This window comes from Kryptolebias marmoratus, linkage group LG10 (genome assembly GCF_001649575.2).
Source record: "Kryptolebias marmoratus isolate JLee-2015 linkage group LG10, ASM164957v2, whole genome shotgun sequence".
NCBI lineage: Eukaryota > Metazoa > Chordata > Actinopteri > Cyprinodontiformes > Rivulidae > Kryptolebias > Kryptolebias marmoratus.
In genome coordinates, this window is record NC_051439.1 from 12215696 (window position 1) to 12242159 (window position 26464).

The 26464-nt window shown below is 42.8% G+C and overlaps 2 protein-coding genes across 11 annotated transcripts in view; one reads left to right on the plus strand and one right to left on the minus strand.

The window, feature by feature from the left end:
* The first annotated feature begins 7263 nt into the window (after window positions 1–7263).
* Window positions 7264–9486, plus strand: id2a (inhibitor of DNA binding 2a). Its single transcript, XM_017410563.3, has 3 exons — window positions 7264–7723; window positions 7976–8036; window positions 8736–9486. Exons 1-2 carry the CDS (start codon window positions 7361–7363, stop codon window positions 8030–8032), a joined length of 420 nt encoding a protein of 139 aa, XP_017266052.1. The 5' UTR covers window positions 7264–7360; the 3' UTR covers window positions 8033–8036; window positions 8736–9486.
* Window positions 9487–10521: 1035 nt separating this feature from the next.
* Window positions 10522–26464, minus strand: part of kidins220a (kinase D-interacting substrate 220a) — a 39097-nt gene continuing 23154 nt past the window's right edge. For 6 of the 10 annotated variants that reach the window (XM_017414429.3, XM_025005660.2, XM_025005665.2 and 3 more), the window contains 9 exons: window positions 20252–20430; window positions 18181–18392; window positions 17846–17959; window positions 17281–17340; window positions 14464–14580; window positions 14211–14309; window positions 13226–13444; window positions 12335–12556; window positions 10522–11961 (listed from right to left, as the gene is read on the minus strand). In XM_017414429.3, coding sequence (XP_017269918.1) covers window positions 11062–11961; window positions 12335–12556; window positions 13226–13444; window positions 14211–14309; window positions 14464–14580; window positions 17281–17340; window positions 17846–17959; window positions 18181–18392; window positions 20252–20430 — 2122 coding nt within the window. In that variant the 3' untranslated portion in view covers window positions 10522–11061. Of the gene's footprint in view, window positions 11962–12334; window positions 12557–13225; window positions 13445–14210; window positions 14310–14463; window positions 14581–15642; window positions 15676–17280; window positions 17341–17845; window positions 17960–18180; window positions 18393–20251; window positions 20431–26464 lie in introns of all 10 variants that reach the window. The other 4 variants (XM_017414439.3, XM_017414476.3, XM_037977943.1 and 1 more) reach the window with 4 other exon arrangements.

Sequence of the window (26464 nt, forward strand, 5' to 3'; positions counted from 1 at the left end):
GTGGTCAGAGGTGGAACAGAAAATGGCAGCGAAACGGCCACTGCTGGTCTGTTCTCCATTTTCACAGAAACAAGCGTGTTTCCTACATTAATTTTCTCTTCCCTTTGTTTTGTATAAATAGATAAAGATTGAGTAAGAGCAAGAAGACTGTGGTTAGGAGGAAGTGGGCTTTTCTTCAGCAGAAATCTGAAGGAAACGAAGCTCTTCTGAACGCTGAACTTCCCCATCCGCTTTTATTTTTGCGTAGTTCTGGAGCATGAGCTTAAAACCCTGATATAGTTTAAAAATAGTCCTACATCACTTGACATTAGGCTTTTTTTTCCAAGTTCTCAGTTTGTACGCTTGCATAATTAGGTTTAATTTTAAATAAATCAAAGTTGTTAGCATAAACAACAAAAATCAGTTTCCTTTGTGTTTTCTCAATTTTGAATCTAATGATACAAAAGAAAACGTTTTATAAGACTAGAGTATTTAACCCCAAAGAAAATAGCCTATGACATCAACTAATGTGGCTTTTTGTCTTCTTTAGTTTATTTATTCTGCTCGTTTCAAAGATTTTTGGGAATTAAAGTCTCATATTTTCACGTATGGTTGAAGTTGAGGCTTCTGTAGCTTTACTGCTGCCACTATGGACCATCTGGGTTCTTAGAGATTGTTTTTATTTTCTTTCCCATAACACGTTTCCCAGCCTGGACTTCCAAGTGATTTCCACGAGTCATAACAGAACGAGAAGTCAAACATGCAACCAGGAAGGTGTGCAAACAGACGAACCCGCTACAGCTACAACAACCATACACATTGGAGTTTTGGCCATAGCCGATTGCACAGCAAACGAGTTAATTAGCGTGTAGCAAACAACGCTCCTCCCAAGACTAAATGTTAAGCCTGTTTTCTGCTAAATGGCTCAACATATAAATCCAGCCTCTTCAAATTTGTGCAAACATTTAAACATGGACTGTTTAAACATTATGACTTCCCAAAATCCAAAAGAAATTGAAAAAAATAAAATTGTATCGCACGAATACACATGACACGAAACAGTGCGATTTGGACTTACATAACAGATAACTATGAAACTTGGCTAATAAATCGCATCAGCCTCCATCTGAAAGAGCCTGTAAGGCTGTCAGTTTTTCAGAGAGTTTTCCAAAGTGTCCTGACTATTCCAGGCAAAACGCACCACCATCATCATCATCATCTTATAAGTCTTGTAGAAAACAAAGAAGTAAAAGGAAAAATACTGCTTGCCTATCACAGAATAACCCTATTTATTAACAGACATACAGACTTCAGAAAGTGTTAGTCTTAAAGAAACGGCTTCCTGATCACGAGTGAATCCTCATCTCGTGTCACTAAAGTTATCACAGCATCAAAAGCCGGAAATGCCTCATAAAGCAGTTGTTTTCATCATGAATTGGGTGCTTTTTAAACTTTTTGTCTCACAAACTACCATTAATAGGTAGTAAATAACTTTTTGGCTGCAGAACACCAGAAAAACTGCTCATTTAAATTTGAACAGAGTCAATTTCTTCAACAGTTACTTTTTTTGCTTCATATTTGGATAAACCTGGAAAAGAAATATACTTGATGGAAATAAAAATTTCAAAAAAGCAACACAATACAGAAACCATGTTACTATGTGTTTTATAGGGTGTTTGATTCTGCTGTTTTCTAAAGACTTTGTGTTTTTTTTCCAGCTTTTTTTTTTAAACTTTCATTACAATTTTTGTGTCTCTTAGTAATGTGTTTGCCCCCTCAGGATTGTCAAAGTTTCAAGAACAAAGAATGTGCTGCAAACTGAAATGTGCTAAACCACACAGCCAGGGGAGAAACTCTTTGAAATCAGACACAAACAGAGCGACTGTTGGACACACAGAGCTGTCTTACCACCGAATCTAAGAAGTCCGTGGGCTCGGTGGTATCAGAACCTAGTTTCAGGTCTCTAAGAAATATTCTCAATTCCCCTTGGCATAGAGGAACCTGACAAACTGCAGCCTGGGATTTTAAGCACCAGGTTCATCACTGCACTCACTGAAATGTCTGCAATGAAAAGCACAAATGTGGCGACTTTACACTATTACTGTCTGCGCCGGATGCGCAGCAACTGACTGAGTGGTCATTAAAACCACAGTGTTGACACTGATACTACTCTGCAACACAGCTCTCTGACAGATAAGCCATCCTAACTTCTAATATACGCCCAGACATCACCTCACCTCTGCACAGAAAATTTGATTTCCCAAAATCATCCTCCAACCAGAAACCGTACAGTCCTGCTCCCTGTGTGAAAACGGAGATATGCAGATATCTGATTACGGGGGCACAGACTACTCGCTGCAGTGACAGCTGTGCCGCAGTGATAGGTGGGCGAAACAGCTATGTTAACGTGTGATTGCGTGCCAACGGGCAATATTGCTCTAAAGTTACACTGCAGCCAACTTTTCCGCATTGCCAACTGGTTGTCACACATGTCCAACTGATCTGAGTGAGGTGAACTCGGAGGAAATAAGAGGAGTTTCAACTATTTTCAGTGACTGGTTGCCTGAATCTTTCACACTGTGCATGCAGGTTACAGCATCCTCCTCCATTCCTCCTGTCTCACCTCCTGCAGCCAGCTGTGTGTTGTAGGGAGGAGGAGGAGGAGGAGGAGGAGGGTCAGCCTCCAGGGAGGCTTGGAGTGGCTACTCCACGACCAGCCTGGAAGGCACTCGGCCTGCCATTGTGCCTTTTGTCTCCCTGTCCAATCTGGCCTCCTCATCTCCCTCCATCCTCCCAGCGCTTCGATCTGCTCCTGCTGCTGCCTCTCACGTGACAGCAGAGCCGGGCCCCGATGGCTGTTGCTCAGAGAGCAGAAAGAGACCCATCTGGACCTCTGGACAGAGCGAGGACAGGCACAAAGACACCAGATGTGTTTCAGTCAAGGCCAAAAACTGGTTAAATCACTTTTTACCTTGATTGAGAAAATTATTTTGGTCATGTGTTTTACATTTAAAGGGCTAGTCTGGTGATTTTTGAAGTAATGTTCTGTCAAATGGTTAGTACTTTATGAGGGATGACATCCATTACAGAGCACAGAATATGAAGGAAAAGACGGAAGTCTTTGTCCAAGCTAGGCTAAAGGCTAGGCAAACTTGGGCCTGTTTTTATAGTTTTTAAGCCTTTTAAAACAACCCTTTCTCAAAAATGTCAAACCGGTGTGAAAGAACGCTTTATTTGCTAATATTACACGTTTTGCATAACACTGTTTGTTCAGTTTATCCTGTTATCTCAGCCGAACGTTGTCCACGTTGCTACGCAAATGTAGATCTCCAGAGCCGGTTGAATGTGTCAGTTTCAGCACGTCAGGTCAGCCCAAAAGGTTACTCAACTCCGGACGTGCTGAGGTGAGATTATACTGTCATCCGACTCATGGCTCATGTGAATTGTGAGATCAAGAGAACAGACTGACTGTTTATAATGGCAGCACTCACTGCAGTTCTCCTATTAAACAGTAGGCGTCGCTACAGGAAAAACATCAACATATGCAGTAGCAGAAGAAGTACAGAAAGCACATTCTTTATATGAAAACGTAAATAAAACATTTTGTCATATATAAGGAGTTTTTGCAGTTTATCAATGCTTGCTGCGCTTCCTGTTTACAACGCCAAAACATCAAACACACCCCCCTACGCCATCAGCACCTGTGCTCAGTTTAGGCAAGCAACACCATTTGTGTAGCATTCTTTCACCAGAATGATGTTTTTGAGAAAAAAGTATATAATAAGCCTGAAAACCTATTTTAAAAAGGGTGCCCAGTTTAGCCTAGCCTTTGTCTTCATACCCCATGCTCTGACTGATGTCACAGCTCATAAGCTGCTAACTGATGATAACTATTTGACAGAAGATCACTTCAAAAATCACCAGACTATCCCTTTAACTGTTAAATAAGAGGTAAAAGTCGTCTTTCTGCAGTCACTTCACAGCTGCTTTGGCTGTCTATGTGTCAACCCTGTTCCACATGAACTCACGGGTGTTTGATGAGAAGCCCCGCCCCCCGGGGTCGACGCTGGCGCCGCTGGGGGACGTGAACACTCCTCCACGCGACAGGCGCGTGGCAGCCCGCAGGAGAGGAGCAGGAGCGCGAGGCTCCGGCGTTCTCCGGGACCAAAGCAAAAACTTAAAAAAAAAAAAAAAAAAAAAAAAGAAAGAAAATAATTGGGGTTTTTTTTTTTTTTGGCGAAGGATCGTGATAGGAGCGGATCTTTGTCTCTGTTGTGTTCTAATAGGTGGGCGCTTTTTTTTGTTGTTTTTTTGTTGTTTTTTTTTTTTTTTTAGAAAATATCTTTATTAGAAAATATAATCCGCTGCGTGTTTAACTTTAAAAGTTTAAGCTGTTTTTCCCCCCTAGTACTCTATCTTTTTTTATTAATATTATTATTCTGTTTGTTTTTAAATGATTTGGTCGTGAGGACAAAATAGGCGCATGTGGTGAAAAAGTGAAGCAGGGAGGACGGAGAGGCGGCCCGGAGCTCGGAGGAGTTTTCTTCTGCAATAAGATTATTTAATACAAACACAGCAAAGTAAACCTGCAGGGAGGGTGTTACTGATGAGATATTTAAAGGCCCAGCTTGCATTGAAGGAATGCATATCGCCCGCCGCCTTTTAGGCCACAGTTTTAAACTGAGATCGTCTTATTTTGAGAACTGACAGTCTTAGCTAAATTGGTCAAACCTTGAAAATAATTTTCTGTAAAATCTCATGTGATTTGCGATAAATGCTGTGAATGATTTTCAGCTACAACCACAAAACAATTTAGCTCAATTCCTTTAAAGGTGACTGAGTTACAGCCATTTTAATGTTTTCTGAGGTCAGTTGGCTGTGACGGCCACCTTGAATGGGGTTAAGACCAAAGGTAAATCAGTTGTAGATGTACAATCGATGGCTGCCTTCTCAAAGTTTCACAAAAATCCACCAAGTGGTTCATGAGATATTTTGCTAACAGACAAGACAGCGCTGCCAATACTTGATGGCAAATCCTTAAACTCAAACCTCTTGTGCAGTCAGTTAGTGCTCAGTATAAGTTGCAGATGACTCTCAGCTACTACCACACCAAGTTTTATGTCAATATATGTTAAAATGATTGAGTTATTGGCATTTTTGTGTTTACTAAGATTTATTTGCTGTTGTGGCCATTTTGAATCAAGCTCACCCCAAAAGTTTGTCATTTGTAGACGAACATCCAATGACTACCCACTGAGAGTTTCATTAAAATCCATCCAGTTGTAGTTGAGATATTTTGCTAACACAACAGACATTCACAGGTGAAAACATCTCCTTTCTGTCTTTGGCAGCTGAACTATTTTTATGCAAAAGTGTTACACTATTAGCCTGGGTTGTTTCTGGTAGTAATTATTTTTTTCAAATAAAGTTTTAAATTAATTAAATAGATGCCATATTTTCTTTTGGACTGAGGGTGCAGCTAAATAGGTGTCATGAAACGGGAATCACATTCTGCAGCTGGGAGTTCGGCCTAAAGTCCTCTGCTGCCGTTTAAGAAGTTGAGTTTACAAGTTCCGCTGGTCCCTGAAAGCACCACCAAAGAGGAGAATCCCGCAGAGACCCCCAAACCCGTCCACCCACCCTGCGGGTGGATCAGCTGAGAAAACTCCCCCGATTCCCATCCCCGAAACCCCGTCTCCATGGAAACCGCCTCAGCGGCGCCGCGAGGGCTTGGCTCGAGGGCTGCTGTGAATGAGCTGACGTCACGGCGCCAGAGAGTCTGCTCCAAAGAGCAAGCGAGAGGGAGAAAGGAGAAGGAGGAGGAGGAGGAGGAGGAGAAAAGAAGAGGAGGAGAGGCTGCTGCTGCTGCTGCTGCTGCCGCCGGTGGGGCGCTCAGAGCCGCACCGACGTGCTCTTGAGCCAATTCATCACCTGTCTGTCAGGCATCAGTCAGGGGCGCCGCGCGGAATGGGTCCACAGCTGTGGGAGCGACGGGAAGGAGAAGAGAAAATGGAAAAAATCTCTCGCGCCAGATGTGGACACAGACTGCAGGAGTTTCAGATTATGTTAGAAATGCATAAAAACACCCAGCGGAAGGAGAAGAGAACCGCGCGTAAAACAGTGGCACAGATGGTGGTTTTACTGGATATTTACCAAAAAAAAAAAGGATCCCGCAAAACATCTATCTGACTTCCACTGTTTGTAGACTGAAGATCACAATTAGGAAAAATAAATCACTACACTTTTTATTCATATATATTTGTGCAGATTTGACAAACTGTAACAATACAATCCCAAAACTTCACAATTTATGAACTTCTGCTTTAAAAAAAAACACATATATGTATTTCAAAGATTCAACTTTTTCTATAAAGTGAAAAAAATGAGAACATCCCAACTGCTTTCACCTGCTACTAAGGTAATTGTTTTTGCGGAACTCCAAGCGAATGAGCCGCGCAATTCTGACAAAATAAAAAAGCGTTAATATATCAATTTGTATCAGCCACTTTTTTCCTTTTTTTTATAACTGGGATGCAAATTAACACAAGATGCGCAAAACTTTGCTAAATGTCAGGTTGGAGATTCTGTTACCCATTTTCTCCAACACTAATGATATGGTTTGGGGGACGCTGTTTTCTAGAATAACTAAAGGTGCGTGACCACAAACCCTGCCTTATAGGATAAAACTGCTCCCCAAGTTTTCTCTTTTTGTGTGTGTCCGTTTTTCCCCCCTCTCAAACATTCCTCTCTATGGCGCAGCCTCTTTAATTTGATCACCCAGCTTTCCAAATGTGTCTTCACACCGGTTTCGGGCTGATGTGAATTAGGAATGATCAGACGCGCCTGATCCGAAACCACAACCGAATTTGTCCGTCCAAATAAACAACAGGAGCGCGTCCCAATATCATCCCAATGCACAAGATAAACTCTTATAGGTGTTCCTGATTTGTATTGACACCTCTGCTTTTAATTTTTCAGCAAATATTTCTGAACACCGTGAGGCTGTCGGGTCTAAGGCGCAGGCGTGCGTAAAATGCGAATCATTAATTTTCTTGATCAGAAACAGGTAAGAGCTTAATTTTCCAAATTGCCCACCGGAGCTGCTGGAGCGCCCTGCCTCCAACAAGCGTTGCCACTGGTAACGTGGTGAATAAGGGGCGGGGTCGGGCCCAGATGAGCCTATAGGAGGGGAGGAAGGCGATGAGTGACGCTTTGGCCGCTCCCAATCGGCGCGTTCGACCCGCCCGTGTCACAAGCACAGGCTGTTTCCTATATAAAGCACACTGACAGGTCGATAATCCAGTCTGATCGCAGATCGTCTGACAAAAACAGGACTTTACAAGAGAAGGAAGAGCCCAATCGAGCCCGAACACCTGACAGAATGAAGGCAATAAGCCCCGTGCGATCCTTCCGGAAAAGCAACGCCAATTTCTCGGAGCACCCCTCCTCCTTGGGGATCTCCCGGAGCAAGACCCCGGTGGACGACCCGCTCAGCCTGCTGTACAACATGAACGACTGCTACTCCAAGCTGAAGGAGCTGGTGCCCAGCATCCCGCAGAACAAGAGCGTCAGCAAGATGGAAATCCTGCAGCATGTCATCGACTACATCCTGGACCTGCAGATCGCGCTGGACTCCAGCGTGGCGCTCACCAGCCTGCATCACCCCGCGCGGCCGGGGCAGCAGACTCCATCCAGGACCCCCCTGACCACCCTCAACACAGACATCAGCATCTTGTCATTACAGGTAATTACACAAAACGCACACACGCGCGCGCGCACACATACACAGACTGAGCTCCGTTTTTTCCAATATTATTATCCGAGCGCAGAAGCAGTGCGTCTCTTGCGCACAAAATGGCTTGTTGGGAACATAAAATGGCTTTTTCTTTTTCTTTTTTTTTCCTCCCTCCTTTTGTTCACAATCACACGAGCAAGAGAAGCCCCCTTGATAGGACTCGGAGACTTTAACATTTGCTTTGTGTTTGTTTGTTTTCAGTCCCCGGAGTTGCCGTCAGAGCTGATGACAGATGACAGCCGGACTCTGCATCGTTAAAGCGGTAAGTAGGCTGTCCTCATGTCTTCTTCTGCTGCTGCTGCATTCTGTCCCTCAGCCTGTCTCCCAGTCTGCTGGAGCATTATGGGCTAGAATTACCCCTCACCGATCCATTTGTTTTCCCCCTGACTTACGTCTCACGTTGCTGTAATAATCCCACCAACATGATGGGGGGGTTTCTTTTATTATTTTTATTATTGTTGTTGTTGTGAAAATGCGCACTTCGCGGCCCAGATGATCTGACCAAAACGCTCGAGTTCGGAGCCAGAACGCGAAAGAACTGCGCTCCAGGCTGCTCGGTTTATTCAAGTAGCAGTCGTCAGGGTTGGATTATAGCCTCTTGTGTCTATAATGAAGAGCATCTGCAACAGGAAAATAATGGCTGTTTGGATTACTGCTACTACGATGTCTGCGCATAATTGGTACAAGAAGTGGGAAGGCGCCAGCTGAGCGGCAATTACGCTGATTCTTCCCCAGATTGGAGGCTGAAAGTTGTGCGAAAAGTGTGTGTGTGCGCGGCCCTCCCCCGTTCCCATCCGTGTGTGTGTGTGTGTACATCTGGAGCGCAGGGTTTGCTCAGTATTGGGAGTGTTTGGTTAAATGTTAAAAAACTGCGGCTTCCTCCCTGGCGCCAGTCTGTCCGGATCTCTGCCCTGTTTGCATTTTCTAAACACGCCTCTCTTTTTCTCTCAATCTTTTGCAGGTGTTTGGTCAAGACGCAAAACACAGACACACACACACACACAGACGCACACATGCGCACCCACCCACACACACAGGACCCGAGGAGCAGGACTTTACCCACCCCTCCACTCCTTCCCTCCAGCCTCTGCCCTCCAGGCCTGGATTTTTTTTTCCACCCCTGTCTCTGACGCAGAAATCAAGACACTTTTTTTTTTTTTTTTTGCTTATTATGGGACAATCTTTATGTGACGTATTTTCTGTTCTGGACACCTCGTTTAATATTTAATTTAAGACTTATTTGTGGGTCCTTTCTGGAAAATGGAAGGCGCGTTATGTTCCCAGCACTAGGAGGAAAACCGAGGATTACTCTCCTCCTCCCCCCCCCCAATCCCCCCCCCCACTCTCTCCTTGTTGAACTCCGCTTTTTATGCGGAGGTGTATAGAAACAGACGACCTGATTTAGTTACTGTACAAAAACAAAGGACAAAAAAAAAAAAAGTTTAGTCTTGTCTTGTCAGAATTGTTGGCACATGAAGGACTGAGTGATGTTTAAAAAAAAGAAAGAAAAAGAAACTACAACAACAACAAAAAAAAGGTAAAAATGAAAGAATGAAACTTTGTGAAACTCTCATTGGGAGTTTATCTTGTATAGTTGCAGGAATTTGAAACTTCTGCAAAAGTGTAATGTTGTACTTAATTATGCTGAGACTTTTTATAAAAGTAATGTAAATTGTACCTTTTTTATACAAAATAAATTTAAAAAAACACAAGCTGGAACATGTTTTATTTGTTTTTATTTTGTTTTTGAGGGGACCGCGATGCGTAAAATCCAAGAGCCTGAGCGCGCAGATTGGACATCAGGGACACAAGTGTCCCTATCTGATCTGCAGTGTGACCTACAAGTCAAGACGCAGTCCCCAAAGGCAAAGGGTTGCATTAGAGCTCCTTTAAAGGGGCTCAGGCTGGCTGCACTTTTACTTTCTCACATGCTATGTAAAGTAAATGGGATTAAGTGGGTTTAACGTGGCACTCTGAGCCTCTTAAACTAAAGACTACCATTTTGTTTTGTTTTTTTAAGCAGAATAAACTGGGGAATTTTAACTTAAGGTGAAATTGAGTGTGATATTTCTTTATTTATATATATATATATATATATATATATCTTTAAAGCTGTCATATTTCATTTCAACATTTGTCAACAAGTAACAAGATGGCAATAAATTGCAGGCGACATGAGGTTTCTTTCTTTTTTCAAGCCTTAATCATCCAGTGTAGACTTAAAAAACAGGTTTTAAAGGGGGGGCAGTGATTTCATTAAGTCACCATCTCATTTTTACAGTACATTATATCATTTTTCAAATACTTTCATCCCATCTAATCTGCGAAAACATCAAGGTCAAGGTTTAAATCTGTCCTAAGAGTCCATATTTGTCAAATGAAAACCATTAAATGACAAACTTACATTATCAGAGACTGATCCAGTCAGTAAAAACTCCTCTACATGTCAACACTGTCCACTGTGAGAGTTTTGTTGCTCTGTTCCTCCTCAGGAGCTCCTGATTGACGCCTGCAGCGGGTTTGTATGAAGAGTGCGCCATCTATCGGACAAGAAAAGTCCTGCAACAGACAACCGTCTCGTTCTCCATCACTCTCCAAAGCTGCACGAATAAAAAAAAATGTTAAAAGTTTTAAGTTTAGATATCTTAGTTTATCAGTTATATACAAGTCAAACTAAAATTCTTAGCACAAGCAGCCAAATTTCCATAAAAAACCAGCAGAAAACAGAGATCAGACTGACTTAGGCATCCATGCAGTGAAATGTTTATTCGTTCACAAAACACATTCAGCAATGACAAATCCCACTTGGAGTCTTTTTGTATTGTTTTCTCTAATACAAAAACCCTAAACAGGAATCTATTTCAAATGTTTATGACAAAAACAGCACCACACACTTTAGTTTGGAGGCAAAAGGCTTCAGTAACACTGAACTAGTAACTAATTTTTCTAAAGCAACAGCTTTTACTCAGATCTATTAACATTCCTTCGATAAACACAGAAATTCCACAGAACAGCAACCCACAGAAATCCTTCTATCTAAACACACAACATCAAAGTCGTCGTAATGCTACAAAATCTTTGCAGACAGTTTTTTTGGTAACATTAAAAATCCAAATGTAGTTTTAAATATTTAAAGCTCTACATTTGATTTTTTTTTTCCTTCCTAACTATGAACACGAGTACGAAGTCTAAGTCTTTGGAACACATCACAACATCATAACTACAACATCAATTGCAACCTTTTACATGAGAAAAAAAACAAAACAACAACACACAGGCGTGACATCTTAGAGGACACTCTCCCGCTCGTCTCCCAGGCTGAAGGTGCGCAGGTTCTGGTTGTGGTGGATGGTGGCTGCTGTGGTGTTGGCGGTGCTGCTGCCGGGGGTGATGATGACAGCTGGCGAGATGATGATGCTGGCGGAGGAGGTGGTGGACTCCATGGCTGTGATGTTATCCTGCTGATGGCTGTTGTTGGTGTTTGTGTTGTTAGGGCTGCTTGTGTTGTTATTGAGGGTGGTGTTGCTGGCGGTGCGGTTGAGGTTGCTGACCTCGTTGGACGGCCACCCCTCATCTGGGCTGCTGGCCATTAGGCTGGCTTCGGATGGCGCGTCGGAGCAGATGGACATGCGGGCCACCACGGCGTCCTGCAGGCCGCTCAGTCTGCTCGGGAGGGCGCCTCTTTTCTTCACCAACCCCTCCAGCTCCAGTTCAATCAGACTGGGCTTCGGTGTTTCTCTCTGTCTGTCTGAGGCTCCTTCTGCCTCATCCATGGAAGGATCCGGGGAGCTGTCGCTGGAGCGCATCCCTGAGTCCGAAGAGTCCTTCTTATCCAGGAAGATTTCTGTGAGGAGGCCAGGCTTGGTCAACAGCCCAGCAGGCTGTGAGACTCTGTGTGAAGACGGAAGACTGGCTCTTGCCTCTTTGTGGAGAAGCGGTGTGGTATTGTCAGCTTCTTCTGGGCCAGAGTCTTCTTCATTGGATAGCTTGTGGTAGTAGGATCCAGCTCCCTTCTTCCTGGAGCCTGAGGTCCTTGAGGACAAGCTGTGGTCCAGCTTCTCATCCTCTTCACTGATGGGGTCTAGGAGCTGAGCATCGGCGCCCGAGGCAAAATCTGTGGCATCGCTGCTTTTCGAGGCTCGCTTGTTGAATGGTTTGCGGCTGTCTTGGTCTGTTCCTTCTTTAGCCTGAGGAGAGGGAAGAGGATTCAATAAAGAGAACAGAAAAAAAATATACAGTAATTTGTGCTGCTGGCCCTTGAGAGGCCTCTGAAGAGGGAATTCCTGTCTCTCCCTGTAGTGCCAAGAGAAACAAAGTGTACAAGCCAATAATTAAGAAATGCAAGAAGCAATGATCTTCATTTTCCCAGCTCAAACTTAGCCTCTCGCAACTGAAGAGGCCAGGGAAACACAACATTTCAAAACACCAGTTTTGAATATATACAAGCTGACTTTGGAGCTACATCTCTAATCAGAGGGAAACCTCATTTACAGAACTATCTCCATCTTTAGTGGTGCCGTAACATAAAGCTGGCAGTTTTACTTGTGACTATCCACCCACCCCTTTGTCCTCTGAGCCGGAGGCCTGGAGGAACTGTCCGGGATGGGGCTGCACGGGCCTCTCCCCCCCACTGCCGGACATGTCCAGCTGGGCCATCTGAGCGATGTACTCCCTGTAGGCATCGCGATACTCCGCCTGCTGCTTGTCTGTCAGTTTGCAGATGTCATTGGAGGATTCCTGGGAGTTGAGGCTGGACATGCTTGAAGTGTGATGATTTGTCACCTGACGAAATGAGGAAAAAAGTTCCTGAACTTCAGTAATTTACATTTTAAGGTGAAAAACCTTAAAGTTGTAATAAAAATATATATAAATCCTGCAAAATTACTCAACTTATGTGCAATAATTGACTTTTAATCAATAAAATACACAGAACATGAGAATCAGATAAAGTAAAATTACTGAACAAGATCACAAATAGAGAAACAATGGAAATAATGTGTGTTTAGTGTTGGGATTTAATTCAAAACATTTCACAAAGAGAGACATTTAAAATACAGCCGAGACGGCTGTCTACATGCAAGTGTGTGCTCGTGTCTTAAAAGAGTTTGCAAACTGGAAACAGGAAGGGTGAAAATAAACAGGGCGCCTCATGACACCTTTTGGGTGTGCAGTAGATAGCGTATGTATTTTTAATTCTGTCAAATTCAAGAGCAACGTAGGTTTCCTCTGCTGCTCTGTTTTCTCGCTCAGAGCCGCACTAACATGAAACCACTGAGGTCACCAACGCGCTGGTTTGATGCAGCGAACAGTTTGATAGTTGGAACCTTTTCAGTAGCATTTGCAAATTCAGAAACTTGCAGTTCGCCTAAACTACTTTTAATCTCTTTTGCATGATAATTTGTTTAAAGCTTTTATACACTCCTGTTTAAAGCTGCGGACTCGAAGACTGACCGGCCAGTGTGAGTTACTGATGCGTCTGGGAGGCTCTTCCAGCCCCGCTCCGCTGAGTTCCTCAAAGCTGAGGTTGAGGCTGAAGGCCCCCGTTTCATGCTGGGCTCCTCCTGCGCGTCTGCCGGGCTCCGCGTGGACGACGGTGCTGCCCTGCTCGCTGGCAGCTCGGAACTCATCCTGAAGCGCCGCCTGGCTCTCAGCGTGTCGTTGTTCTATCACCTTAAAAGCAGATATTTAACTTTGGTTACAGGGCATTGTAAGCCAAACTACACCAAAACTTCCTGGCATAAATTAAAAAACAAAAAAAAAGTCAAGTGTTTTCTTAGAGTATGTGATACACAAACCAATGAAAGCACAAGGTTGTGAGCAGTTTCTTTAAGTAGAGCTACTCAGCTGTCCTTCCCTCCCCGACAATAACCTCCCTTCATCCAGATATCCGTCCGCCATCTTGAAGAACCAGATGGCTGTGCTCGCAGCATCCTGGCAACACAGCACTGCTTTTTACATGGAGCTGTAAGGCTCTGCGTTTTCCAGCTGCTTCTATGTGGGGCCTGCATCCAATCGTGGGCTCTGCTTTAGTGTTAGGAGCGCAGGCTGACATTTGACGAAGTGGAACCGGCTACATGTGGTAGTGATTTCAGCTTTTAGCTCAGCTGACCGAACTCCTGGCGGACTGACGAGCGAGCTTCTCGTAATACAGATTATAAAATCTCCATCCCCAATATTTTAAAGCAGAAAAAGATGTCTCGTTACGAGGCACGTTACTGCATTATTTTTAGCATAAACTGGAGATGGCGTGTATCAACTGCATCTGCAAAGTATCACAAAGTGAGGAGGATGCATGACGCTGAAAATAAACTGTATGTAAATCCTTTAGTCTGAGCCTTGAGCCCAGCAAACATTTTTTTTTTTTTTTTAATTGTAAAAACAGACCCAAAGCATGCTGGGTAACTTCAAACCACCTAGAGGAGGAACTTTGTCTCACCATTCCTCGGAAGAGCTGCCAGTCACCAAAGTTCATCTCCATCTCTCTCTTCAACTCGTCTAAGTTGCAGTGAGTAAGAACTCGGCCATTTATATTAGCCTGCAAGACAAAAATCAATTTCTTAATGTGGAAAACAAACACAATGAGACAAAGGAGAAGGATCTAGAGGGGGGGAAAATCCAAGTATTAAAAAAAATACTATAAACAATGAATAGTAACTCAAAAGCACACAAATAAACTAAGACATTTGTACCTTTCTGATCTTAGTTGCATACTGAGGCAACATGTTGGGGTCGATTCCATCTATCTGCCTGAGACGCTCGCACATCGCATCTGTGCTCAAAGAGCTGAGCAGCACCGCAGGACACAGCTACACAATAATGACACATAAACACATAGTTAGGGTTTTTGGGGGATTATCAGGGCAAACTCGCACGCCGTTAGATTAAGTTAGTATTACTCCCAAAACACAGATGAGGTGCAGATTGAGCATCAAATCCTGGCAAAAAGACATGCAAAGACATTCACAAAAACTCGATTCCACACAGTAATTCCATCACTTTTAAAGTGAGTGTAAAACTAAACAGAGCTGACAACCTGTCGAAATACAGTTACCTGCTCTTATCCCTTTTCCTCGGTGTATATATAAGCACATTAAGTGTGTGCACGACACGCATGGGTTGGAGTCTGTGAGCAGCCAATCATCTAAGCTGGACTGAAGCAGCCGCCACTGGAGAAAGGCTACAGGGCTTGATGCGACTAAAACCAGTTGAGTGCTGATGCTGCCTAAGGCCTCAGATGCAGCCGGCATGCCAGCCATTGGCACAAAACCCCAAACCTCATCCACTCACCCCTCTCCCTCTGCTTGTCTTATTGTCAAGCAAACTTCTCACACCTTCCACCTCTTTTCTCCTCGTCTTCTTTCCTTCCTCACACACTCTGGCCCATTCAGCCTCCTGTGCTGAGCGCCTATTTTTGCCCCATCATTCTTTTTTTTCCTCTTCCCCAGTCTTTTCCTCCGTCTCCACCCGACTATTAGCGCCATTAAGACATGGCTTCAGACTAAGCCCCCCCCGGCTTTGTGTCTGGTATTGAGAGAGAGAAAAGGCGAGCTTAGCTGGACTGCAAGTGGTTGTTTGACAAAATAATCGTCATCTCATACAACACAGTACACAGAAGTAGATGCCAACTTTGTGTAATGGTGGCGATGAACACTCGAACTCGGGGAGTTTAACTACTGTTCATGTCTACAGAGAAGAGTGTTCACTCTAGAATGAAACTACGTGACGGGATCTTAAGTTGTGTTTAAGCCTCTTTCTACAGCATGCTGGATGGTGTCAAATGTGTTAAAGATGAAACAGGGAGATATGCGACTGATGAAGAAAACGGCTGAAAGTGAAGATAAAAGAAGGAACAAAACCAAAAAGTGTACCTGCTTCAATTTGTAAGGCAGCGACTTTAAATGCTTGATAAGGAGACAAAAAGAAGCAAACAGTCAAAACCACAGATAAAGTCTCATAAGGCAACGAAACCGAGACTGTACCTGTGAACAAAGAAGGTGGGAAGACAGAAATAAAGACAGGCAGGGAGACAGTAGCACATATGTTGAGCTGAACGGCGCAGACATTTATCCGTCTCAGAGCAGAGGAAGAAACAGCCTCTCTACAGCCGTTAACGGTGCCTGGGAAAGGAGGGTTATTAGAAGCAAAATTATTCAACAAAAAGGTTTTTGTTTGTGCTGGAATCAGAACAGACTGCAGACAGACAGAAAGCTCCAGTAAAAGAACGAGGCATCGCTCACTCAACAAAAAAAGCAGAACTTTCAGTTCAGGGCAGGCTGCGAGATTCAGACAGAAAACGTGTATTTGAGAAACGTGAGTGAAAGTTTTAAATGTCTCTGTATATGTGTGTGTGTGTGTGTGTGTGTATGTGTGATAAGACTGTAATTATAGCCGGGCTGAGCTCAGGGCTGGGCAGAAGGATGGGGAAGAGGAAACAGAGCTCTGTGAGGGAGGAAGCGTCTTGGTATGGAGATAAGCTCCACCAGTGCTGGGCTCATTGTCAGTGTACAGCATGTGTGTGAATGTGTGTGTGTGTGTGTGTGTTGCCAGCCCCAACAGTTGCTCTGATGATAATCCCAGCAGCCACAGGGATCCATACTCACACTTACATCAGCTAGGTAATTACACTCGGGTGGGCCTGCTTACATATCCAAAGAGCTGCACACAAATGTGTACAAACACACATTTGCACAAATGAGCACTGCACAGTAAGATTAAGCATGAACCTAAAAGAGTGTGAAAACATAAAAATCTATACTAAGGAAAGAGGAAAGGGAAGATATAAAGACCATATAGTTGCATAAACTTTAATACAGTGATGCGGGCATAAAGGAGGGGATTAAAAAAAATTTAAAAACACAAAAGCCAGACAGATAAGAGGTAGAGGAATAGAACATTACACAGTAATCTTCACTTAAATCTTTCATACAGCTTCTCTCAATGCTTGCTGGCAGAGCCCTGATAAGTGGCTTTGTGAAGCAGAAATCTCCTGAGTTGCGTTATCATTAAACTCTTCTAATACTAGCTGCTCTTTCTGGAAATGTGTGGATATCTGGACACAGAAGTTCAACTTTTTTTTTTCCTCTCCATTTGGTGGCTAAAAAAAGAAAAATAAAAAAAGCCTCACAAGCGGTCCAATAAGATTTAGTGCTTTGCAAGAATCTATTTGAAGCCATATCTATGAAAGAGAATTAAAACTTTAACTTTGCCAACATTAGAATGAACTTTTTTTGACTGTTATTACATGTGCTATGGTCTTCATAGTCATAGTCAACGTGTATGCAATTTGAAAGCCGATTGGGTACTGAATAGGTGTTTTTTCATGGTATGGCTGCATATTGAACACATAACTTATCAAACACACAAGCATTTTATGAATGCAACTACAAATAATACAGGACTAAACTATTAGATCAACAGGCAGATAATGTTGGTTAGATTAGTTCCACAACTGTGTAAAGAAGTGCAGAAACACATGCTGGTTTGTCTGCTGATGTTAGACAGGTTACCATAGTGTTTTCAAAGGGGCTTGAGGGGACAGCTTCCCTGGCATCCTCTGCAATAGCAACCTGACACAGGCCCAGAACGGAAACAAAGATTGTATGAGAAGGAAGATTAATGAGGATTGAATTCATGACCATGCGGTTTACGAAAATCGCCCTCTTCACTGTTTTTCACTTCGTTCTGGACTGTGCTCGAGCATAGTGACAGTGGAGGCAGAGCGACGATAAAAATCAACAAAACATCATGGAGAAAATGAAGGAAGGAGAGGGAAACAAAGCAAACGGGCAAAATAAGTAAGTGAGACAAGAGGAAGTGTGACAAATAAAAAGGAGGTGAGACTCTTGTCTGGTCTGTGCAGTAGATTAAGAAATTGTTTGATCTTATATATTCATCTATCAACCAGTGAATGATGCCAAAATTAACACCTGCTTCAAACCTAAAAAAAAAAAAAAAAAAACAATCAAACGCTGCTGATTAAAAGGATAAATACCTCCCCAGCCTGTAATCATAACATGAGATCAGAAGACATGTGAAATGGGTCTAGTTCATTTAAATTTTTTTATTACTTACAAGTCCACTGGTGTCTTGAGGTTGACTGGGTGGTTTAACAGAAGGGCGCAAGGATGGGGGGACAAGATGGGAGTAATGTCGTGGCAGGTGATACACATGTTGGGGGAAATAAGGCTATGAGGGGAGACACAAAGAAATATCCAGACGTGGAAAGGAGAGGAGGTGAATAAAATGTCAAAATAATAAGAAAATCATATGAGGATGTTCATGCATACACAGGACAAAATAAAATGAATATTTTCACTTGTTTTTTTTTTCTTTTTTTCTATATTTATATGGACATCTGAGCGAGAAGAGGTCTGCTTGTCTAAACATGAGGACCTGTCATGTCTCACCCGATTGTAGAAGGGGTGCTGAGGACCAGTCATTCCACTGAAGTAGGAGCTGTGGGGTTGAGGCGGCAGGGACCCGGCAAAGGAGCCCGTCGGAGAGCAGACGGCAGAGTGCTGGCCGTACCCTGACTGGGGACGGGGCACTGCCTCTTGCAGGGGCAGCGTGGGATAGGTCACTCCTCCCATGTTGATCTGCTCCCTGGCCGCACGAACATCTAAAAGAGGGCAGAGCCGGGGGGAAAAAGAACATCGTGACGAGGGGGGGATAGAAGTGTTCATCTGTGACTCTGATGGCCATGTTTTGGCCATGACTATAAAGACCCTTCAGATCCACCCACACATCAGTAATTTCGGTTTATTTTATGTTCTCACAGGGGCTTAGAGAACTATGAATCTACAGAAAAAAAATACATATCAAACAGTTGATGTGTGCTGGAAGAAAAGTCCTGGGAATTACAACAAGAACATTATTCCCGACATGCTGTCCTTATCTAGAAGACAGTCAAAGACCAAAGGAGTTTTGAGAAAACGAGAGCATATTAAAGCAAGCCTCAGCTGTGAATTCAATTCCCACTTTGACTTTTGAATTACCCTGTTTGCTTGCAAACAGCAGGCGTGTTGATATAATCTGTTTTTCCAAATTATATGCCAGCCAAGTGATGACTCTCACACACGTAGGCTCTTTGCTGTCCCGAACAAACAAATTAACCCATGTAAACAAACAGAGCTGACCATGTGAACTCAGAAACATTATCTTATAAGTACTTTGCCACAGTTGTTTTCCCATAAATCTGGTTGACTTTGAGACCGAGCTAAGTAGGAAGCTTCAGGAAAAATAAAGCTCCCAAATTACAGTGAAATAACCCCAAAGACAGAACAGAGTGGCTCTGTGTGAAGGACCCAGAAACAGAAGCAGGCACCAGAATGTCTCCTGGTTATACAAGTGGCTACTGAATGACATGCTGAGTGAGACCCAATCCAGCCTGTGAACACAATGGGGCCCTTATGATGTGATTCAGGCTCATGGGCGGGTATCACTGACAGCGCTGCCCACTGGCTGGCCACAGGACACTGGCCATCAACTACCAACTGGTCACAGAGGGAGAGGGATGACTGGATGGGAGCGTTGGTCACCTTCCGCTCCGCGTGGATACGTGTGAAGGTGAAAACACCCTCCCTACACAAATGTTAGAGCACACCAATAAACACACGTCGCCGTCCGCACACACCTAAACAGTTTTAGGGAATGAGTCCGCAGTTACAGATGGGACATCTGGTTGTAGAGTTTGATCAGCTGCGCCCTCCATGAGTCAAGGTTGGCTGAGTGGAACAGACTTTCTCTGTGTGTGACTGCGTGTTTTCTGTGGTCTCACAACGCTATGATGCAGCAGCTTCACACTAGGCGTCATTGACACGCCTGTACAAGCTGAAAGGCCGCTGACGCATGGCGGCAGAACACGGCGCAGGGCTGGCCTCGAGCTCAATACTGCTGCACTTCTACGTCACAGTAACTACGAACTGTGAAATTCTGTGCAACACTACAGGCAGACTGGTGACTGAGTGAGAACATTGTCTTGATTTCACAGTTGTGGGATTAAAAACCTGCTTGACATTTAATTGTTTGAAAATGAGAAGTGAAATGTCGGATCAGGAGAGTCCCTGCAGAAGACAGTTTCAAATTGAACCGTGACAGACTGCTATGAGTAATGCAAATGCAATTCTATACAGTTTTTTAAAAAAGAAATAACCATTTATATGCTAATTGAGGAAGGCCACAACATGTGATTCAAAGCTTCAGAAATAGTAGCAGAGTTGCAAAGCTGCTGTTCCAAAATTTTAAAAAAATTACCTAAAAACTTCATCTCAAAGCCCCCAGAATTAAACAAAAATTTGATACAAAAAGAGCACACTCCAACACCACAATCAAAGCACAAGACAGGAGATTATTTTTAGGAAGCTTGGTAATTCCTGCAGCAGAGTCCCAGAGGTTTGCAGAGCTCAGGTGTGGCATGGTTTGAATACCTAACCAAGAGAATATTTCAACTATTTGTGAAATTACTGATTGTGCACAGACCTGCGATGATCTCCCTGAGTTTGGGGTCCAGGTTGACAGTGCAGGGCAGAAACATCTCCACGTCTCTGGCATTAAGAACAGGCGTCCTGGAGGAGAGGAATACCTCAAAGCTACGGATGTCTCCATCGATCTCCAGCAGGGGCTCTATGTCCTTTGTGGTCGGGATATTTTTGGAGATTCTTTAAGACAAGACAAGAAAAATTGTGTATTTTAAACAACTTGATTCTGCTATTTTTTTTACTAGTCAAGATGTTTAATCACAATTCATTTGGATGTGCTGAAAACAATATGCGACAAATAAGCCAATCTGTCAATTTATACAAAACCGACATGTACATTCTGAGCAGAAAACACAAAGTGTTACAAAGTGTACAAAAAAAGAGGAAATAGCAAGCAGCACTGCTAAGATTAAAAAGATATGCCAACGGTCATCATCATCGTGAGAGCAGAGAGATAACTGGATTTAGAGAAGGGAAGATAGTGAAATGGGGGATGTTCGAGGACAGATAGAGTGAGGGATGTTATCTTTTCTGAGCAGAGGAGGAAACCTGAGAAGATGACAATCAGAGTAATTTAGCAACCAGCAGACGGAAGCGCGTGATGATGCGCTGCTGCAGTTAACGTGACGTCTGTTATCGCAGGCTCTAAGCAAACCCCATGTTTTGGAGATTGCTCCATGACTGCGTGATATAGTATTTCAGGCCCACACTGCAGGAATGAACATAACTAGAACACTGCATTACATTAATAACAGAAGATACTATTTAAAAAAAAACAGAATACTTCATTTATACAGCGTAAAAAATAGCTAAAAACTAATAGTTCATCAGTGGCAGCAGGATGACTGAAATGACGTGTGAATTCTAAAATATTTGGAGATAAAAATTCAAAGTCCAGCTACACAAAGTTGAAAAGTATCAGCTCAATCAAAAACAGGAACATCTGGACCCGAGGACGCCAACTTCAATAAGTCGAAGCAATAAGAACATCTCGCTGATTCTATCATTCAGACATGAAAATATGAAACATGAATTTCTTTATGATACAGGCCATTTATCACAAAAGTGGGCAGCTTTTATCAGATGAATGAGGAGACTCCACTGGGGAGAAGACATTTTTCTTATCACTGCCTCCATTTGACATCCGGACCCTTCATCATTTTTTCAGTTGATGCTTTTTCTCCCCCTACATCCTGCTTAACCTGCCCTCTTTCCAGATAAACCCCATCTTACCCTTGTTCTCATATATCAGCCAATCTGTCTAGTGCTGAAATGGCATGCCAAAAAGATGAGCTTTTCCCTAAAACTGGGGCACTTTCGAGAGTGAACAGAGAATGGTCTTTCTGAGACTTAATTGGATGATTAGAGCCACTGTTGCAGCGAACTAGCCAAGTCAAGATGGGGTCAGCATCTGGGCAGAGCTCAACAGAGCATCCTGTTAACGAAAACCATCAGTTAAGCTAATTTAGCTAGTCTGGTCAAAAATTCCCATCAAGATCTGTTAAGCAAAACTCTTATATCTCTGTGATCAATGCGACTCAGCTCGGAGTTACATAATTTTTAAGTTCTGTTGGCTTAAAGTGAGCGAACAGGTAGGGGTCCAGACTTCTGTTCAAGGACATTTTGACAGGACAGATGGCTGGTGATGGACACATCTGCTGCTGTAGAGCTTAAACCTTCGACCTTGTGGTTACAGGATGTCTCCAACCAAATGTACAAGTCTGGCAAATAATACTCAGAAGGGTCCCGGTGAGATGTTTTGACATACTTTAAAGAAATAGTTACAACAGCACCCTTTTGGCTAATTTCCCTTATGTACTAAACTTTAGCCAATTATTTGTAAAGGTAAGTACACATTCATGTACAATATGATGATTAAATAAGCTCAGAAACAAACCTCTGCTATTGAAGGTAAGTGGGATCGTAATTGACATTTAAGGTATGGATGTTGCTTGGGTGTGTGCACAGCAGCAGCACTTGTGATGGTCACAATGCCGGCGCTAATTTCAGCAACACCGACTAAAAAAAGTGTCCGTGGTCACCACAGACACCTCAGCAGGGAGGATGAGGAACTTTTACAGGACGGAGTGTGTGTCTGTGCCTGTGTGTAAGTGCGATTCTGTGTACAGTATGCATGTGTGGATGTTTGTTCCTTTTCTCGTGAACTATATTAACCCGTATACAGGCTAAAAGAAGCTTGTGTTTTTCCCCGATTTCCAGCTGGATTACTGTTGTTTATTTGTGGGTCTTTAGACACAGACCAACAGGAGCCAGTGACTCACACACACACACACACACAAACTTCTTTTGCTTACAATGAACAGCCTCCAAAGACTTTCTAAGGAATCCAGTCTAATTTTATAGATTTATTTAAAATAACGCTATATGAGGAATTTTGAAAAGTACAAAAAATTATTTCTAAAGCAGGACTTAGTGGTGACAAAATCATTCAAAAAAAAAAAATGTGGCTACTTTAAGGTCTGTATTTTGTCAAATCTAGAAGCATAAGAGATTTATATTTGATCTTTTATAGCTCTTAATTGGCAATGGAAGGAGTTCAGAAATTTGCTTATCTATGTAAATACACTAATAATGATTGATACATGCAGTACAAATAAATCTTTAATCTATATTATTCCTTGTTACTCCTAAAATAACAGTTGTGTGCAAACTTAATGCATGTGCTTGCTTTTGCAAGTTCTTGTTCAATGCTAATAAGCAGTAACACAAACAGCTGTCTTCCAAAGTCAGAAGAAACAAGCCAAGGGCATCTACCACTGAGTTACACTCAAACAGCCAGAGAAAAACAAGACGACTGTAAGTCAGAGTCAGCTCCTGAAGTTTTCTGACACGTCTGTAGACAGACAAAGTGCAGAACTTCTACTTTAACCACAGCCCTCTTTTTGAAATATTATAAGATCCAGGAACATCAGTCAACAAAAAGTAAAAACAGCAATAACCGAAAAGGACCAAAATTGTAGGACTACTAATGAACTAATAGTTTACCAGCTGAGAAAATGCAGCAACACAGTGGAAAGTGTTACAAAAAAGTAAACAACCAATTGCAAAAAACAGTTAATACATGAGGATTAAATGCTTTAAATGTATTGTACCAGTGTTGAATTGTTGACAATAAATAACGGACAGATTATTTTGGACTAAGCGATCAGAAGATAAATGATAAAATGGAGGTTTGAGCTAAAGCACTCGGTTGATGTTGCATCAAGAAGACGAAAATCAAGCTACAGGCGGTCAGGCATCTCAGAAGCCATTTCTGTACAATAGAACTATTGAGGGCTCAGCCTATAGCAACGGTAGATCAGGCACTTTAGTCCAAGCTCTCAGTGTGTGGCGTGGCCACTGGGATCTTTCTAAGCTTATCCAAATGCTAATAGGTCCCAAAGCTGAGCGGAGCAAAGCCTTTCTTCTCATCTCGACCTCCTACGTATTGCAGCTGATGGAAAAGAGCAGAATTCATCAATCTATTCCTTACGTATACTCTATGGGAAGACTGTATGAATGTGCCACTTGACTTTGCTTTACAGCTGGCCTCTGTACTTATGGACAACTTTTTCACACATGCCACAAAGAGGTGGTCTCTCTGCCAAACATTTCCATAAAGGGACCCAAAGAGAGCGAGAGATGCCAGGAGAACAGACGACCGCCTGTGCACATTGTTTGAGAAGCTCAAGAGTTTCAGTGTGACCAGTATAAGAAGTGTGTGGGTGAAGAAGTTAGCCAGGCCCTGGGTCCGGCGCATTCCTCTCCTGGTCAGAGTCATGTCGGAGCCGCTGGCAGTGTGTGCCAAGCGCGTGGATGAAAACAGCGAGGCCCTCTCTAGGAAAACACTGGACAGGCATGTTGGCGCGTGGACTCACAGCATCAATGCTGAGGGAGGTTATTGTTACAGTGAAAGCTGCCAAGGCCTCCAACCACCCAAAAAGCAGAGGCAGAAAGCAAAAGTATGTTTTCACTTTAGATGACGCCATGTTCTTTGTCTTCTTAAGATTCGGACATGTTTTCTTGATTTAAATCAAATGCTTCAAGTATTGTGAACAACCTCTGACTTGGATTTTCTCTCACTCCCCCGCCCCTTACCTTGGCAGTGCCAACTGACAACTTGTGGCAATGTCTGTTTTCCATAGACATTTGTGGCAAAGTTTAGTCCAGTAATTGAAACTCTCTTGTATTTAACTGGACCTGTGCAGCCCAAAGCAAACCACAGAGACAAGCAGGCTAATGGGAAACACACCATGCTGATAAAAACCAAGCTTCGGCGCAGGCGGCCTCTCAGTGAGACGGGCTAAAGACTCAGTGGTTCCCTGAAATGTTGATTAAACTCATGTGTAGCGCCGAAATGGAGCCGTCGTGTTCCAGACCCCTAAAACCTTAACTGAACCCTCCACTAAAACTAACTCGGGCCTCATTCTTGACAAATAGTAAAGCAATAAACCTCAGATTGGTGATTTATGTACAACAGAGAAAGTTTAAAACATCCTAAGGCCATGGCAGGGTTTGTTCATTGTGACAGTAACTGCTCATTGAGTTCGAAACAGTACTTGTGGTTGTTTGAGGGCTATAATGACCAGTTGATAGCCCATGTGATGCTAAGTTAAGTAGGGTGGACAGTTAAAGTACAGACAAATATGCAGAAGTAGATTTTACATCTGGAAAAGTCTTTTATGGAACTAAAATACACAGTAGTGATTAATGTGACAAATAAAGCTTGGGATTCTCACGCTGAGCAAACAATTTACTGTTAAACTTCCCTAAAAAGAATGCACACTAGATTAGAGGAGGAAAGTATCAGTAAACATAAGAGAGAGAGAAAAAAAAGAGAGAATTATTACAATACTCTGTACACATGCAATACAGCCCTGGAAATTAGTTGGGCATGTTCCGGAGGGGATGTATGCAAAAACGCTAGTGCCCACAGGGTTTACACCAGATCCCCTTTGCAGATAACCCAGCCAACTACCTTGAAAACCGAAGCATGTGGAAACACAGCAGGAAAATGTCTGCAGCAGTCATAAAGATTGGATTTTGTGAGCTGATGAGGCAAAAAATTAGCCTTGGTGAGTGCTTTAAGTTGTTTTCAACTGTTATATTGTTGATTTGTAAAGGTACACATATTGCATACACATAAGAAATAAGCTATCATGATAAAGAAGTACTCTCTTTTGCCAATTTTAACATACAGTGAACAAATCATTGCATTATCTAAAGCATATTTTTTTGAATAATACCACATCTCCTGTGCAATATATCTAGGGTACACTATGGAGTACTTCTGGTTGTGAGCGCTCATCTCCAACAGAGAACTTCCTGCCGTGACGTGCATGTGTCATCCTGCTAATTCTTTGCACATTCTCAGAAATTCTTTTCAGTGTTCTAGTGTGAAAACATCTAAATAAAAAGAGTGAGGAAAATGTTCCATGGTCAAATAAAAGCCCTTCCCTTCAGCTTGGAAGATCTCTCCTTATGATTACAAACTTTCTTTGAAAGTAGACTGCTTCAGTGGAAAAATCTGACAACCAAATGACTGGTAGCACAATCGCTTGCCAAATTAAAAGGTAATTTTAAAGAACACAATTAATATTTTATTGTGGTTTCTACACACACTCGCTGTGGGGGCCTGATCTCTATTGACGTCTAAGAGCTGAGGCATTGACATTAGTTAGGGGCCAGATGTGTGTGCATCAAGAGTGCCTATAGCTCATGTGGTGGATAAGTGGTGAAGCTTGCTGTCTCCTTAAAGGTCAACAGCAATCCTCTCACAACCTTATGCTGCTATTTATAATCACCTTCCAGAAGCTCCACCACAAACAGATGGAAAAAAAAAAAAAAGCCGGAGAGACATCAGTACGAACATTCACCACAGCAGAAATTGTCTGTTTCTAATCTCTCCTGTCTGTGCCTCTCATCTCAGTGTCACAATTAAATGTTAATTCAACCTTGTTGTCACTGATAAGTGACTCTATGACTCAGACGCAGAGTCACAGAAGCCACGTTGTTGGCTCTTACAGCATTTAGAGTTCGTATTTGTGTTCTGGACAAACTGAAGAACAGAGCAGTTCTCTTGTTTCAGACCAATTAGACTAATCCTTCAACCTCAGCTTACGGGCAGAAATGAAAAGGGCTTTAAGGATTTTCTAACAAAGAATGCTGCATGATGTTCTTTCCATCCTCACGCGGTGGCCTCCACACAATCAAA